Raw genomic sequence first — 16,593 nt, forward strand, 5'->3', positions numbered from 1 at the left:
ACCCCGGGGTTCGGGTACAAACGGTTACGTACAAAAAAATTGGGCTTTTGTACGTAAAACAAAAGAAAGAGACAGGGCTTTGGCCGAAGCTCAATCAAAAAAAGCCTCCCCTATGGGATTGTGCTGTTGTTCGACGCAGTTTCATTTTAATCAATGCTTACAACTTTTGTTAAATAAGAGTAAATCTACAACAACACAATCTTTGAAATCCGTTGTGAGGTGAGAAAAGGTTGTAGAGGAAAGGATTACATTTTCCCTCTTATTAAAAATTAAAAAAAATTCATTTTTTAATCTTGAGCACACGAGAGAAAATAATAAATTAGAAGAGGTTTACCTTTTTGTGATGGGATTTCCAATAGTTTTTTTTTTTACTTTTTTTTTCAAGTAAAACATTTGTACAAAAAGAAAAATTTGAAATGGATTTATTTTTATTTTCAGCGTAAGGGAAACTCATCAAATAGCAGAAGCACAACAGGAGAAAAACGCAAAACTTCGGGAGGCTTTTGGAATTTCGGAATATTTCGTTGAAGGCAGCAGTTTGGATCCGCAAAGAAAAGTTAAAGAAGCTGCGGCCAAAGCTGCGGCAGAAGATACTAAAAGCACGGCCACCACTCAAAAATACGAGTTGGTCCGTACTCCTAGTCCCGCCCCTGAAAAAGAAATAGTAAAAAAACGGAAAAAAAGGGAAAGATCCACGTAAGTTTTTTTTTTTTTTTTTTTTTTTTACACGAAGCCGTTTAGAGGTTACGTAATTTAACCTCCCCTCCCCCTACCCTCTCATTCTCGGGAATGAACTTTTACTTATTATTATTATTATTCGTTTCAGGTCATCGGATTCGGAGCCGAAAAGTAAAAAGGATAAGAAAAAGAAAACGAAAAAACGGAAAAGAGATCGGTGTGTATTAAAATCCAGGTTTAATAAATAAATTTTTTTTTTTTTTTTTTATTTAAATAATTAACGCGTTACGCGTTCTTTTATTTTTACTTTTTTTTTAAATTAATAAAAAAGGATAAAAAATGAATTTTCTTAATGTCGCTTCTTTTCACTAATCATAATAATAATAATAATAATTTAAATAATTAATTAGCCCCGATATTAATTTTTTTATTTTGTTTAATGTCAGGTAGGTTTATGATAAACGATTTTTTTTTTTTTTTTTTTAATGGAGTTTTCTCGTGCAAAATTTTAATAAAATCTAAACGGAGAGTAAAGAGAAATGAAATTTTTGACATAATAAAACCTTTATTAAAACAACAATAACAATAGTTTATTAATAATAATAATAATAATAATAATAATATTTGTTTGGTAATTTTTTATTTATCGGTAAAAAAAATGTTAAAATAATTTTGTTTGCACACAATATATGATAATTTCGCACGGGGCTAGGTATATTATTTATTTATTTATTTATTTATTAAATGTTTTAATTTATAATGAGAGTGATCGAATCTGTTTGTTTTTGTTTGCCGTGCCTCAAATTGGTATAAAAAGTCAAAAGGTAATTTTTTGATATTTATTTGGTCACGATTTATTATTATTTTATTGTTATTTTAATTTTATACCTTTTAAATTATTTTTAATAATAAATATACGTATATTATATTATGTACGTATATATATTATATTAAATAATATTAATAATAATAATAATAATAATCGTTTTGTTTGGTAGTACCGCTTATTATTAAATTAATATTATTAATGCAAATCAATTATAAAAATAAATCGAAAGGATTTTTTGCTGTCGGAAAATGAAAAAAAAAAAAAATTCATCCCAATCTCTTCGACGTGTGTGTGGGAGGGAAAGAAAATTTTTAACGATACATTTAATTAATTAATTAAATGTATTTTTAAAAATTTATATTTATATATATAAATTAGAGTAAAATAGTATGATACGAACGAGATTGGGATTTTTAAAAAAAAAAATAGTAAATGCAAATTGCATGGATTTGGTGTAGAATAAACCGAAATGTGTGTCAAGTCATTTATTTATTACCATTTATACTGATAAATGAAAAAAAAAAAAAAAAAATAATAATAATAATAATAATAATAATAATAATTTGTTTGTTTTTTTTTTTGGTTTTTTTTTTCCCCCCTTTTAAAATAATAACGTTTATTTTAGATCCGAATCACCGAAACGTCAAAAGAAAAAAAACAAGAAAAAGAAAAACAAAGAAAAGGAAAAATTAAAGAAAAAATCACAAGTTCACGATAACAACATCTCAGATTCATCTGAATCTCAAAGGTAATTATTATTATTATTATTATTTTGGAAAGAAAAAAAAATAATTAGGTTGGGAAGTGTTTAAGAGTTTAACGTATAAATTCCAGCGATTCGGATGTACGTAAAGAATCAAAAAAAAAAGATAAAAAAGACAAAGAGAGTAGTAGTAGTAAATCCAAGAGAAAAGAGAGAGAAAATTTGGAGAAGAAAAATGAAAAGGAAAAAAAATTAGAAGAAAATGATGATAAGTTAAAGAAAAAAGAAAGGCAAGATGTTAAAAACAGGGATAAAAGAGAGGATGATAAGAAAACATCGTGTAAAGAAGTTTCGAGTAAAATCAAATTGTCGAACAACAACAACAGCAATTCGAAAAAGGATCGTAACGAAAAGGTAAGAATTTTCCTCATAAAATATTTTTTCATTGAAAAAAAAGGAAAAAATCGTGTTAGGTTTAGTAGAATTCTTATACGAAACGATTTAAAGAAAAACTAATTCATATTGGTTTGATATTTTGGGAAAGTTAAAGTGAACCTCTCGAACAAACAAACAAACAAAAGAAAAAGAATCTCGAATCTCTTTAATTCGAATACGTTATCGATTTTGATTGTTTGTAGTATTTGAACGGGATTTTTTAAATCTTTCGACATGAAAATATTTTTTTCTTTTCTCAGTCTTTCTATTAATCACGTAGAAAAATAAAAATTCTCTCGATTTAAAAGGGGGGGGGGGTGTCTTGGGATTTTGGGGGTTTGTTTTCATGTTTACCGGTTAAAAAAAAAAATAAAAATTATTCGTATCGATAATTATCAAGGTGGAAATAAACATTTGATGATAACAAGCGCTCGAAGCATTCATTTTTTATAAGTTTTCTGCTTTTATTCTTATTATTAAAAAAAAAAAAAGGTAGAAAAGCAGAAAAATTATTATTATTATTATTATCATCACTATTATTATTACTATCGCTATATACTTTTTAAAAAAAAAAAAAAAAAAAAAAAAAAAAAGGTTTTTTTTAATAAAATCGGTTCGGTTGTTTAATCTAACGTTGCCCTGCTTGCTCGTTTCATGCTATTACTTAGCCCACTTTAACGACGAATCGTCACATGGAGTACTAATTATCCGAAAAAAATTAAAAACCAAAACAAAACAAAAAAAAACAAAAAAAAAGTAAGTATTTTTTTTTAATGTTTAATGACACATATACTGTACATAAATATATATATAAATATATATAAAATAAAACTCGAGTTCCCCGATTTTTTCTTTTTTTTTTTTTTTAAATATTAAAATCATATTTTGATTTCCTATTTTTCTTTTCTTTTTCTTTTTTGTTTTTTCTTTTTAAATTAACGAATAATAACCAAGTTTTTATATTATTTTAAAAAAGTTGTTGTCAGTGTGTAGTATGTACTACTCTACTGCTTTTTTTTTTTTTTTTTTTTTTTTTTTTACGATTTTATAATAAATAAATGAATGAATAATTATTCATTCAAGTTTTTAGATTATTATTATTATTATTATTATTATTATTATTATTATTATTATTAAAAGGAGTGAAACAGGTAAAATGTTGCATTTAAACGGTTATTAATAGTAAAAAAAAATAAAAATGAAAGAGTAAAACTCTTTTTTTTCTTTGGTTCAGAGTTCGAGGATCTAGCTCGTAGGAAACGACGTAAATATAGCATGATATCTCATTATTATTATTATTATTATTTTTTGGTTTTTTTTTTTTCATATAATAAAAAAAAAAAAAAAAAAAGTTAAAGAGCAATGTTTTTCATATAAGTTTGTGTCGTTAATTTTTATAAGGACGAGTCACATGATTTGATTAAGGATTAAGGATTATTTTAAAAAAAAAAAAAAAGAGAAAAAAGGGTAAAAAAAATTAGTATATATTAAGTTGTTTGAAATTCTTATTTGAATAAACATTGGGATCCCGCCGCCATTTTTTTTTAAAACGGTTTTCTTTTTTTCGCGTCCCTCAAATCTTATTTCAAATCATTTGACTCGTTCTTTTTAATTTGTAATAACGCTGAAGAGAGTAATGTATTGTTTAGATTTTTTTTTTTTTTTTTTTGGTAGTCACTCATAGCTGTGCTTTTTTTTTTTTATTCAAAACTCATTTTTATTTTAATTTTTATATTTTTCTTATTTTGTTTTAGAATTCTCAGTATGAGGGAAGTTCGAAAAAAAAGGTTCATTCAGTTGAACGCTCACCCAAAAGGTTGTTGTTTTTGTTTATTAATGATTTTTAAAAAAAAAAAAATTTTTTTTTTTTTTTTTTTTAAATAATTTAATTTTTATAATTATTTTTTTTCTTATAGTTCGTCGGAATCGGAAAAATACAAAACAAAAGAAACATCCCCAATTAAAATAAATAAACATTCGAAAAAATTAAATAAACACAATAGCGGAAAAAATTTATCCAAAAAGGATGAAAAGTACGAAAATAATACGAAGCAGTTAACTGAGAAATCGACCAAGAGTAAAGGAAAGAGTAAATCGCCATCTTTAAAAAATCGAGATTCTCGTTCGCCTCCCCGAAGGAGATCTCGGTCGCCGAGAAATAGAAGTCATAGGGGTCGAGATAGATCTCCATCTGTGAGTAGGGGAAGAACTAATAGGTATCAAGGAAGAGGTCGATCGCCGCGTAGGTCACGTTCAAGAAGTTATTACCGTCACAGAAGAGGAACAGGGTCGAGACGTAGAAATCACACGAGGAGCCGGTCGCGTACGAGATCACCTCGAAGAAGGCGAGATAGATCCCGAAGTTCTTCACGGAACAGAAGGAAAAACGAGTCTCGTAAAAAATCCAAAGTATCACCCTCGCCCGTAAGGGATAACAAAAAAAGTAAAACGAGGAGCGAAAGCAATGAATCGAGTTTAAGTTATTCTCCCATTCAAAGAAATCCCGAGCGTTACGCTCATCTCTCCGATGATCGCGATAAGAGAAAGAAAAAGGAAAAAAGCGAAAATAAAAATAAATCGAAAGAAAAGGCCAAGTTAATGCCGAGAGTTAGATTAAGGTCATCGAGTTCGGAAGATGATGGAGAATTGCCTCCGGAGACTCAAAAATTTTCACCCGAGCAAAGGGATTCGGAAGTAAGAGCTTTACAACTTCTTCGAGCTAAAGCAAAAGAAACTTTAGAGAAAAAGATTCCGGCTAATAAAAGTTTGAAACCGTCGAATGAAGAAGGAATCGAAAGCGAAAGTAAAAAGTCAAGCGTTAGTAAAGTACAATCCGAAACGACGTCTTCTACCTCCTCGAAAGAAGTTGTGGAAGTTGTGGAAAATCATCATGGTCCCAGTACGAATGAACAAGTAGTCAAGGTAGAGGATATAGCCATCCCTGAAGTTCCACCTCTTCCATCTACAACTCCTCCGGTTCAAAATAGAAAATCAAGATCCCGGGATTCATCATCTGGTTCTGATTCGGACAGGTGAGGGAGGGATTCTAGTAGAAAATTTTTGTTTAAAATTATTTAAAATCATCGGTGATTGATAAATTTTAATTTTAGTTCGGTATCATCCGACGGAAGCAAATCCGCATCGAGAAGTCGAAGTCGATCGTCAAAAAGTTCCGCGTCATCGAACACTACCAAGAGTAAAAGTAAGTCGCCCAAATGCGATAACAAAAGATCGTCGTCTCGAAGCCGAAGTCGGAGTCGATCGAAGGAAAGTTCAAAAAAACGAAATTACACTCATTCGAGAGGTTCGAATAAGAAAAAAAGTAGGAGCACGTCACGAAAGAGATCGCACACTCCTGAAACAACGGTCAAATCTTCACCCTATAAAGTGAGGAGTAGGAGTCGCTCTTCTCAAAAAAGTAATCATTCGAGAAAAAACAGATCGCAAACAAGTAAAATTAGAAAAGAGAGGAGCGTGAGTAGGTCTCGGAGTCGGAGCACATCGAAACCGGCAAGACGGTCTAGAACTCGAAGTAATTCGAAGAAAAGATCGAGGAGTCAAAGCTTGAGAAGATCTCGAAGCAGAAGCATTTCTAAAAACGGAAGGTCACGGTCCCGAAGTTTATCCAAAACCGGACGAAGAACCAGGAGTCGAAGCTTTTCTAAAAATGCAAGATCCGTGAGCAGGAGCTTATCGAAAAGTGGAAGGCGAACGAGGAGCAGAACTCGGAGTCGAACTCGGAGCAGGTCGAAACACTCTCGAAGATCGAAAAGTAGAAGTCCGAGAAGCATTTCGAGGCGTTCTCATTCTTTCAGTAGTAGCTCATCATTATCTCGTTCATCGCGTACGAGATCACCTTCCATACCTCGTAGAAGGGGATCTCCTAGTTTTTTAGACAGAAGACGAATTACCAGGTACGGAAAAACAAAACAAAAAAAAAAAGTTTTCACGATAAAATGCACGAATATTTATGAATTTCATAGTTGTTAAGTTTTGTTAGATTTTGATTTATTCAAGTTTGTTTTCATTCGAAAAAATTTCCGTCAATTTCTAAGTCTGTCTAATTTTACAACCCCGCCTCTTTCCCCTCCCCCTTCCCGCCCCCTCCCTTCCCCTCGCTTTTTAAGGCCCCTCCTACTCTTTTTTTTTTTTTCATTTTCTCAGAGCTTTCACATTATTATTCAATCGCATTTTTAATTACGTCACTTTTTTAGTTTTTTATTATTATTATTATTTTTAGCTTTTTTTTTTTTTTAAGTTTTTGATTACAAATTTTGTTTTAGCTTATTATTATTATTATTTTTTTTATTTTGTTTTTTTTTTTTCAATTTTGATTTTCAGTCGTAGAAAACGGAGCAGCAGAAGTAGTTCGTTTGAAAGAAAACGTCGATAAAAATTGAATAGTTTGATATATGAAGAAATGCACGAAAATAATATTATTATTATTATTGTATTTAAATCTCCTGGGCACGTTTAATTTTATATTATATATATACGCACACTCATATACACAATCAACAAACAAACAAAAAAAAATTTTTTGTCGTCGTCATCGTCGTCGTCGTCGTAGTTTTAATTTGCATGTTTATGATATGAAACATAGAAAATGATGGCGGTTTGAATACGTCATAGTTATTCTCTTTCTTTCGTATATGTGCTGAAACGTATAGAAATGACAAGACTGAATGAAGCATGTTGTGAATTTTAGTGGTACGTTTGTCACTCGGTTAAAATTTTTCAAAATCCGACGGAGACTTACCGGAAAACAAAAAACAAAGAAAAAAGAAAAAAGAAAAAAGGAAAACGTGTGTGAAGCAACATGTCGACATTAACTGACATCAAGACAGACATATTTTCTCAACGGTGGTAAATTACGTAAAATAACTAAAGTTACGCACAACAGACAAACAAACAAACAAACAAACAATCAATCAATACGATCGATTTCGTATGGAATAAATAAATGAATGAATGAATGAATGACTACCTCCGAACCCAAAAATTACGTTCAAAAAGTATTATTATTATTATTATTATTTAATATTCGGACGCCTTTTCAAGTTTTTTTATTATAAAGTCAAATTAATAATAATAATAATAATAATAATAATAATAATAATTTAAGCGAGTATTTAAACAAAAGAAACAAATTTTGACATATGAGTAAAAGTTTTATGTTTGTATATGACAAATTTTTTTTTTTAAATTAAAAAAAAAAAAAGTTTTTTAAACTTATTATTATTATTATTATTATTATTATTATTATTTTTCTTTTGATTACTATTAGAATAGAGAAGAAAAGTGTTTTTATTTTAAAAGACTTTTTTTTTTTTGTAGAATATTAATTACTACTACTACTACTACAACTACTTAAGTAATAAATATTATTTACATTACATATTATTTTGCGTTTTTTATTTATTTATTTATTTTAATTTTATTTATTTATTTATTTCCCAGCATTGAAATTTTTTGTTTTTTTTTGTGATGATGAATGCAAAACGTCGTAGGTAAGTTATTAATTTTTATTTTATTTATTTATTTTAAATTTGTGATGCATGTTTTACGTTTGAATTTATTATTAACGTTATTTAATACATAATTTTATTGTTAAAAAAAATTAATAATTAATAATAATAATAATGAAATTAAAGTTAAAAAAGTAATTAAATTTATTATTTAATAAGTTTTGAGATTAACTAAAAAAAATTTTTTTTTTTTTTTTTTATTTAAAAATTATGGAATTAATTAATTAATTAATTAAAAAATATTTTTTTAGCGCAAGGAAACGACCCATTCCATATCATCGTCCGACACCTTCTAGTTCTAGCAGTTGTAGCAGTCGTAGCCGTAGCAGAAGCAGAAGTCTAAGAAGTTGGACAAGATCTCGTAGTCGATCGATTGTAAGAAATCGTAGAATTCCGAGCGAACCTAGAACGAGAAGATCGCGGACGAAATCTCCTTCGCCCAAACCTGAATCATCACCTCCGGAATCATCATGTGAAATATATAATTTAGAATCACCCTCACTACAAAATGCCCAATGGACTCCACCCGTCGAAGAAGAATTTAAAGAACCAACACCCGAACCTGAAAAATATTCATCTCCTCCGCCGCCGCCGCCGCCACCACCACCACCACCACCACCTTCGGTAAAAGAAGTGACGGAAGAACAAGTGGAAGAGATTCCTGTCGTGAAAGAAACACCCATAAGTATAGCTTCTGTATCTCGTACTAGCATTCCTCACAGTCGTCCTACCATACATCACATACACCCCTCTTTGGCTCTTCTTCATCATGCTCGACCACATGGAGGATTATCTCTTGTTCACGAACCAATTCTTATCGATCCATATCATCCATTGCTAAGAACTCCCCTACAAAGACACATTCCAGGATCTTATTATTCCCCATATTTGGGTGCTCCCTATTGTTAAGGGGGTATTTCCTTCTTTTTAATATCGATCATTGCCAAAAATAATTATTTACGTTACATAACTTATTAATTTTTATTTTTATTTTAATCGCTTGAATAACTTATTAATTTATTTATTTAAAAAAAAATTTAATTTCCGCTTATAACTTACCCGAATTATATACATTCTCGCAAATAATAATAATAATAATACATTGGTGACATTGATAAGAAATACTCAAGTAATAATAATAATAATAATACTATTAGTTAAATTATTTAAAATACGAAGGGGTAATAATTTAGTTTTTTAGTCGAGATGATTGGTTTTCTAAAAAAATTATTTATATATATCTGCCTTAATTTTTATTTAAATTTTTTTTTCGGATTGCGATAGGTAGCCATTTGTAAAATAAATATACTCACGATATTCTATTTTTAAAATTTAAAATTTAAATAATAATAATAATAATAGGCTTATATTTATATATATATATACGATAAATATTTAAAAAAAAAAAAAAAAGGTGAAAATTTTAAATTTCGTGTTACCAAAAAGAGAGAAAAAAAAAGGCAAATAATATTTTCATATGTTTACGTGCAATTTTTTTTTTACTTATTTATTTATTTATTTATTTATTTATTTATTTATTTATACATAGGTAGTTATTAATTAATAACGGCAGAAATAAAGCTTTACGTGCAACGATTAAATGCTCTTGCAAATTTAAATTGTTTCTAGTCTTTGATAGCTTTTAAAAATTAATTAATTAATTAATTAATCGTGTCTATGAATGATATTAATTAGTTTAAATGTACAAATTATTAATTATTATTATTTTCTAGTCGATTATGATAGTCGTGGTGTGTCTAACTGGAAATGAGCGACAATTTTTTTTATGTTAAATTATAATTATTTATTTTATGTTAAATTATAATTATTTATTTTTTATTTTTATGGATAATTAATTGTGGAAAATTTTTATTATTATTGGATAATGGAATTGTTATTAAAAAAAAGAAAATTGTTTGATTCATTGTTAATTTCAATTTAGATTTTTTGTATGTCGCCGTCGCTTTTTTCCAGTTTACACATAAATATATATATATAAATAAAATAAAATAAAATAAATTATTTTTTATTTTGCATTCCAACGACAGACATTGTTTTGGTCGTATCAGCTGTTTTGATCTCATCTTTATTGTGATGTTTCTCTTATCCTGTTTAAATAATAATTTCTTCACGTAATAATAAATTATTATATTTTAATCATAAAAATGTACTTAATAATAATATTTATTGTAATAATATATATATGTAATACGTAAAAATTTATTATTATTATTTTTGTTTAATAATATTTACGTTTTTTCCATTTTTTTTAAATAATTTTTTAAAATTTATTTTGTTTTGGTAAACTGATTTAGTACGTTTAAACACTATTTATAATTTAACGCGCCAATTTTTTCAATTTAAAAAATGTCGTGGCACGAGATGTTAAACAATTTGTAAGCATTGAAATTTAAATATGGCTTCCAGATTGGAGAAGATCGGCAGTATTTACGCTAGGTAAGTACGATATATTTTATAATAGTGGTTTTTTTTTTTGTTTTTTTTTTTTTTTTTAAATAAGAGAACAGCATTATTATTAATAATTATTATTATAATTTATTATTGTAAATATTTTTTTTTTTTTGATAGAGTCAGTAATTTATTAAGTAAAAGAAAACCAGGTTCAATTGAAAAACCTTTATGGTTTGATATCTACACAAAATATCCTCCTATACAAGAACCTTTATGGAACAGACCTCCTTTAGATATTAAAGTCAAAGAAATATTTTATGAAGAAGATAAAATTAGGGCAAAAGTACATAAAGCTTTAAAAAATAAATTGACTCCTTTTAATTTAGCTGATAACAGAAACAATAATGAAAGTGAATTACCAATAAAATTATATCAAGATTATGTCTCACAAGGATTAACAGAAGATGAAGCTATACAAAAATTGACTGAAGATTTCAATAAGGAGTAAATATTATTAAAATTATATTTACATAAGTAAACAAATAATGAAAAATAAAAGTAAAATGAGATGGTGCTTGAATACATAAATATTATATTTGATTATCTCGAAATAATTTTCTTACATAATGCTATTTTAATTTTAAAAAATTAGTTTCACTGAAGATTAGGAAATATTTATAGTGTTGTGATATGTATCAGTTTCATTAGTTGATTAAATTATAAAAATAGATATATACTTTAAAAAGTTCTGTTTCATTAGTATTATACTAAATGTTGTTATATTTTTAGTAGAATACTTAAATCGTTTTGGAAAATTTCAATTATTTAATAAAAATCTTAAATTAATATAATTTTTATAAAGAAATATTTTCACGATTTAAATTATGCATAATATTTAACATTATATATTATTCAGGTAAAATGTATACTTATTATTTATAAAAATTATAATACAAATAATAATAAATAATACAAGTTAATAATTTATATATATAATTTATTATACAAATTATAATAATGAATAGATAAATATAATTAAAAAATTAAAAACAATGTTTAAGTCAGAGCATACTGAAATTCTTTAGTATTTTCATAATCACAAATATCTAAAGCTATTTCGCAGCTTTCTCGAACAACTCTTTTTTCATCGTCTAGAAATGTTTTTAATATATTAAAACATTCTTCCGTTGCAATGGCTCCCAAAGCCTCAGCACATTCATGCCTGACCATTTCATTTTTTGTTTTATCTTTTAAACATTCAATTAATGCAGGAATAGTCACTTTGTTTTGAAGCTGTCCTAAAATAAATGCAATTTCATGAGAAAACAATGCACTATTTGACTTTAATCCCTTGGTTAGAATCAGAGCAGATTCATCTGAAGCAATATTTCTCAAAGCAAACATAGCCTTGTATCTATCGAACAAACTTAACGATTCATTTAAAAGCATTCTATCAAGTTTTACTAAATCTGTTTCGTTAGATGCTGGTGCTGGATCAACACTTTGAAAATGATGAAATGAATCAGATTCTTTATCATTATCATTATTTTGTAACCAACTTAATCGAGCCAAAGCAAGTTCGCATGTTTCTGCAACTTCTTGAATTTTGTCAGTTGAATAAGTTTTGAGTGTTTCAGCCACTGAAGATAATCCTATGGCTCCTAGAGCTTCGGCTGCTTCATGCCGAACAATTGGTTCTTGATTTTTATCTTCTAATATTTTAATTAATAATGGAATAGCTTCTTTATTTTGCATTTGGCCCAAACAATAGGCAAGTTCATGCTTCAATAAAGCAGATGGATCAGAAAATCCCTCACTAATGCATGCTACTGACGTAGAATTGTTAATGTTACGCAATGAAAATAAAGCCCTGAATCTTGCTTTTAACGGCTTTTTCGAATCATTTAAAATCGCACCTATAGCTTTAATTTTATCTTCAGGAACATTTACCATGCTGACAAAAAAAATTAACCACTCACACTTGTAATTTAAAAAACTTAAATTTTAATTTTCTAATGACACGTGAATGAGTAATGTAAACAAACAAGTGTTTTATCCAGTATATATTTTTAATCACTTTAAATTGTGCAATTTTGTGAAATGGCTAGTCGATTTAGTGGAGCTTTACAGTTAACAGATCTAGATGACTTTATAACCCCTTCTCAAGTACTCTTACCGTTAATTTTATTTATTTTTAATTTTAATCCTTTTATTCGCTTCTTATGTTCATGTTAAAGTAGTACTTTAATAAAAAAAATTTTAAATATTAAATTATTTATTATATATTTATTATTTTAGGAATGTATTAAGCCTGTAGAAATAAAGAAAAACCCAACATCAACTGGTTCTAAAATTAAAATTCAAGATGATGGCTACTATGAAGAAAATAATTTTGGACAAGTTCAAAAACTACAAAAAGTACAAATTACATTAAATGATTGTTTAGCTTGTAGTGGATGTATAACTTCCGCAGAAGGCGTTCTTATAAATCAACAAAATTTTACTGAAGTTTTAAAATTTTTGGATGACAATAACAATTTTAAAAAAAATGGAACTTCAAAAATAGTTGTCATTTCATTATCAATCCAGCCCATATTATCATTATCTGAAAAATATTCAATGAATCCAGAAAAAGTAGCTGGATGTTTGGTAACCTTGTTTAAAAGTTTAGGTGCAGATAAAGTAGTAGAAATGAGTTTAGCTGAAGACTTGGCTTTAATGGAGTCTCAATTTGAATTTGTTGAAAGATATCGAAACAGTGACAAAAACTTAAAAAAGATGCCCATGTTGTCCTCATCATGTCCTGGTATAATAAATATAAAAGAATAAAATTTGAAGATCTTTTTTAACATCCTGTAAACTTGAAAATTTTACTTTTCTTTAACAGGCTGGATTTGTTATGCAGAAAAAAGTCATGGAAGTTTTATCTTGCCTTACATTAGCACCACAAAATCGCCACAACAAATTATTGGCTCTCTTATTAAGTATAATTTAGGATATTCACCTGAGCAAGTTTATCATGTAACTTTAATGCCATGCTATGATAAAAAATTAGAAGCATCGAGAAATGAATTTTTTAATTCACAATTAAATGTTAAAGATGTTGACTGTGTTTTAACCACAAGTAAGTTATATTTTCATTATAGGTTTAAAAAAAACTTAAAATCTTAAATTTAATTAAATTTTACTTATAGTTGAACTGGAGCAGTTATTATCTGAAAGAAATATTTTATTCAGCACCCTACAACCTGGTACTTTAGACTATCCATGGGGTCAACCTTCTGATAAATTATTAAGAGGTCATTCTGGTTCTGGATCAGGTGGTTATGCTGAGAATGTGATAACATATGCTGCTCAAGAGCTATTCGGTATTCGATTAGAAAATTTAAATTGGAAAGTTGTAAGGTAAAAAATTACAATTTAAAAATATTTCAGTGCTTTTAAAATATAAAAATTATATTGCACCATAAAAAAGCAAATCAAAATTTAACAAAAAAGAAAAAAAAACAAAATATATAAATTAATATTTTCACTTAAATAATTTAATTTTTACACATTATAAATATTATTAAAAAATAAAATAAATATTTACATATTACATTTACAATAAAAATTTATTATAAAAATAAAAAATTGCATCATTAATAAAGTTAAATTTTTTTTTTAATAAAGCAGGATTGTATAAGTATTTCAAGTAACTAATAAATTACATTAGCAAAATATAACAAAATTTTTACTATTATACCTTGTGTAATACATAAAACATACAAGCAACTTAAATATTTAGTAATGATGATAATACCTAAATCAAAATTGCACATTTATTATAAAAAAAAAAGTAATAAAAAAATTGTATAAGAATCATTAGTTAAATTTGTATAAGAAAAAAATGTTTTCCCCTCCCCCTCCCCCTGATTTCACTGTTGTAGAAAAATATTAAACTTTTATTGGTATACAAATATGGTGTTTTTATTATATTTTAATTTTTTTTTTTTTTTTGTTTCAGAAATCCTGATTTTACAGAAGTCACTGTTGAACATGAATCAAAACAAGTTCTTAATTTTGCAATAGCTAATGGTTTTAGAAACATTCAAAATATTGTACAAAAAATCAAGAGAAACAAATGTCCTTATCATTATATAGAAATCATGGCTTGTCCATCTGGTTGTCTTAATGGTGGAGCACAAATTAGACCTGATAGTTCAATACACACAAAAGAATTTATAAACAAGTTAGAGAATTTATATAAAAATTTACCAATTGTCAGCCCTGAAAAAAATTTACAACTACAACAACTCTATACGAAATGGTTAGATGGGATTGGCAGTGATAAATCTGTGGCACTTCTTCACACCACATACAGAGAAGTAGAAAAAACGCAATTAGCATTGAATATTAAATGGTAATTTTTTCACAAACTGGTAGTGTTTCCATTGCTCGATAATGGAATAGACCACGCCTGATTTTTTTCAACTTCTTTTGTGACTACAATAAACAGTTCTCTGTCATTGTTTTTAAGTTCTGTCCTGAGAAAACTGATAAGACTATTCGACTGTAAAAAAAAAAACAAATATATAATTTTATGTATGTTTTTCATCATCAAACAGTAAAAAAAAAAAAAAAAAAAAAACATTTACTTACATCTCCGAGTACTTGTGGAGATTCATTTTTAGAATCTAAATTATAATACTGGTCATCAATTTTACGAATGGCTACCCAATGTCTTCTGTGCAAGCGTATTGTGAAAACACAAAATTTGTAATCACTAGGAGTATTGAGTATAAACCCGACTATATTCGAAAGATTTATACTATTTGGATCTCTGAAAAATGTTTATATTTACTATTTTATTTTTGAACAATTAAAAAAATATTTTATAATTTACATTATTATTATGGATAATAAATTTTGTATATATGTAAACATTAGCATTTGTTAAATCAATTTGAATTTATAAGTTACCGTTATACTAATGTTTTCTCTAATTTAAAAAATTAAAATTATTATTTTATTAAGGGTGCTAAGATTTTGATTAATTACTTTGAATAAAAATACAATCAGTTTTAGATTCAGAGAAGAAACAATATTATTAAACATGATGATTAAAATTATTGATCATTTTAAAATATGTGTTAAACGTTTTTCAACTTACTTTCGTTTGTCAAACCAAATTCCCTCATAACCTTTAGATTGTAATGCAATTAAAATAACATTAATATCATAGTTTCCCAATCCTAAGACTGATTTATGAGGATTGATCCATGAATTAGGAGCCAATGTTTCACAGATTGCGTCCAATTCTTTTTTTTCATACTTTTTGCTTTGAAAAAGATTATTCAGTGCATGTAGTGCACAAAGCTCTTTTACCTTATTAAAAAAAAACAATGTTGTTTAAGCCATTAAAACATCAATAAAATTTTGCACTATTTTCAAAAAATTTTTTTATTTATTACGACTAATACATAATTTTAAATATTTTTATCGAAAATTTGGGATATTTTCGGTGAATAAGATAACGAAAAAAAAATTAATAATAAAAACTGAGAAAAGTGTTTTCGTACCTGCCTTTCATGATAAATGTCATTCATCTCAAAATGAATTTTTTTTTTCCAAACAACATTGTAGCATTTTCTAAGAGTGGTCATTTGAAAAATATAAAAAAATACATGAATAATTTAAAAAAAGTATGTTACAATTAAAATGTAATAACATAAATTGTGCTATTTAAATAGGTAAACTCAGTTTTAGGTCCTTGACATCTTTTTTCTAATTCCACGATCAAAAATAATATTTACTTTCAGTATTATTTTCTGAAAATGTTTATATATTTAGCGATTTAGTATAATCTAACATAAATTTTTATATCAAAAAATTAAATTTCAACTTAAATTTTTACATAGCAGGTAACTTTCATATATACTTATATATAACGTTTTATCTAAAATTTATTCTTAAATTAAAAAATAATTTATTAATTTTAGGTCTGTCGTCAAGTAAACTAACGTCAA

The 16,593-nt window shown here is 26.9% G+C and overlaps 6 protein-coding genes across 6 annotated transcripts in view; 4 read left to right on the forward strand and 2 right to left on the reverse strand.

Annotated features, from left to right (window-relative positions):
* The window catches only part of Phum_PHUM431970 (uncharacterized protein), a gene marked incomplete at both ends in the record, with an annotated part of 10,290 nt that extends 3,655 nt beyond the window's left edge, over positions 1–6,635 (forward strand). The window contains 5 exons of the mRNA XM_002429348.1: positions 439–696; positions 2,133–2,255; positions 2,399–2,578; positions 4,649–5,118; positions 6,034–6,635. Of these exons, the coding sequence (XP_002429393.1) occupies positions 439–696; positions 2,133–2,255; positions 2,399–2,578; positions 4,649–5,118; positions 6,034–6,635 (1,633 nt within the window). The remainder of the gene's footprint in view (positions 1–438; positions 697–2,132; positions 2,256–2,398; positions 2,579–4,648; positions 5,119–6,033) is intronic.
* An 829-nt stretch (positions 6,636–7,464) lies between these two features.
* Phum_PHUM431980 (uncharacterized protein) lies at positions 7,465–9,082 on the forward strand (the record flags this gene model as incomplete). Its single annotated transcript, XM_002429349.1, has 2 exons — positions 7,465–7,511; positions 8,425–9,082. 2 exons carry the CDS (start codon positions 7,465–7,467, stop codon positions 9,080–9,082), a joined length of 705 nt encoding a protein of 234 aa, XP_002429394.1.
* A 1,507-nt stretch (positions 9,083–10,589) lies between these two features.
* On the forward strand, positions 10,590–11,172 carry Phum_PHUM431990 (mitochondrial ribosomal protein S23, putative; the record flags this gene model as incomplete). Its single annotated transcript, XM_002429350.1, has 3 exons — positions 10,590–10,630; positions 10,763–11,089; positions 11,121–11,172. 3 exons carry the CDS (start codon positions 10,590–10,592, stop codon positions 11,170–11,172), a joined length of 420 nt encoding a protein of 139 aa, XP_002429395.1.
* Positions 11,173–11,641: 469 nt separating this feature from the next.
* Phum_PHUM432000 (uncharacterized protein) lies at positions 11,642–12,538 on the reverse strand (the record flags this gene model as incomplete). The annotated part of the gene is made up of 1 exon (XM_002429351.1): positions 11,642–12,538. The coding sequence occupies one exon, from the start codon at positions 12,536–12,538 to the stop codon at positions 11,642–11,644; it is 897 nt and encodes a 298-aa protein (XP_002429396.1).
* A 147-nt stretch (positions 12,539–12,685) lies between these two features.
* Phum_PHUM432010 (uncharacterized protein) lies at positions 12,686–14,991 on the forward strand (the record flags this gene model as incomplete). Its single annotated transcript, XM_002429352.1, has 5 exons — positions 12,686–12,751; positions 12,884–13,391; positions 13,473–13,709; positions 13,780–13,990; positions 14,592–14,991. 5 exons carry the CDS (start codon positions 12,686–12,688, stop codon positions 14,989–14,991), a joined length of 1,422 nt encoding a protein of 473 aa, XP_002429397.1.
* A 5-nt stretch (positions 14,992–14,996) lies between these two features.
* On the reverse strand, positions 14,997–16,230 carry Phum_PHUM432020 (uncharacterized protein; the record flags this gene model as incomplete). Its single annotated transcript, XM_002429353.1, has 4 exons — positions 14,997–15,137; positions 15,227–15,407; positions 15,738–15,952; positions 16,147–16,230. The coding sequence occupies 4 exons, from the start codon at positions 16,228–16,230 to the stop codon at positions 14,997–14,999; spliced, it is 621 nt and encodes a 206-aa protein (XP_002429398.1).
* Positions 16,231–16,593: the final 363 nt, after the last annotated feature.

This window comes from Pediculus humanus, genomic scaffold, assembly GCF_000006295.1.
Source record: "Pediculus humanus corporis 1103172108198 genomic scaffold, whole genome shotgun sequence".
NCBI lineage: Eukaryota > Metazoa > Arthropoda > Insecta > Psocodea > Pediculidae > Pediculus > Pediculus humanus.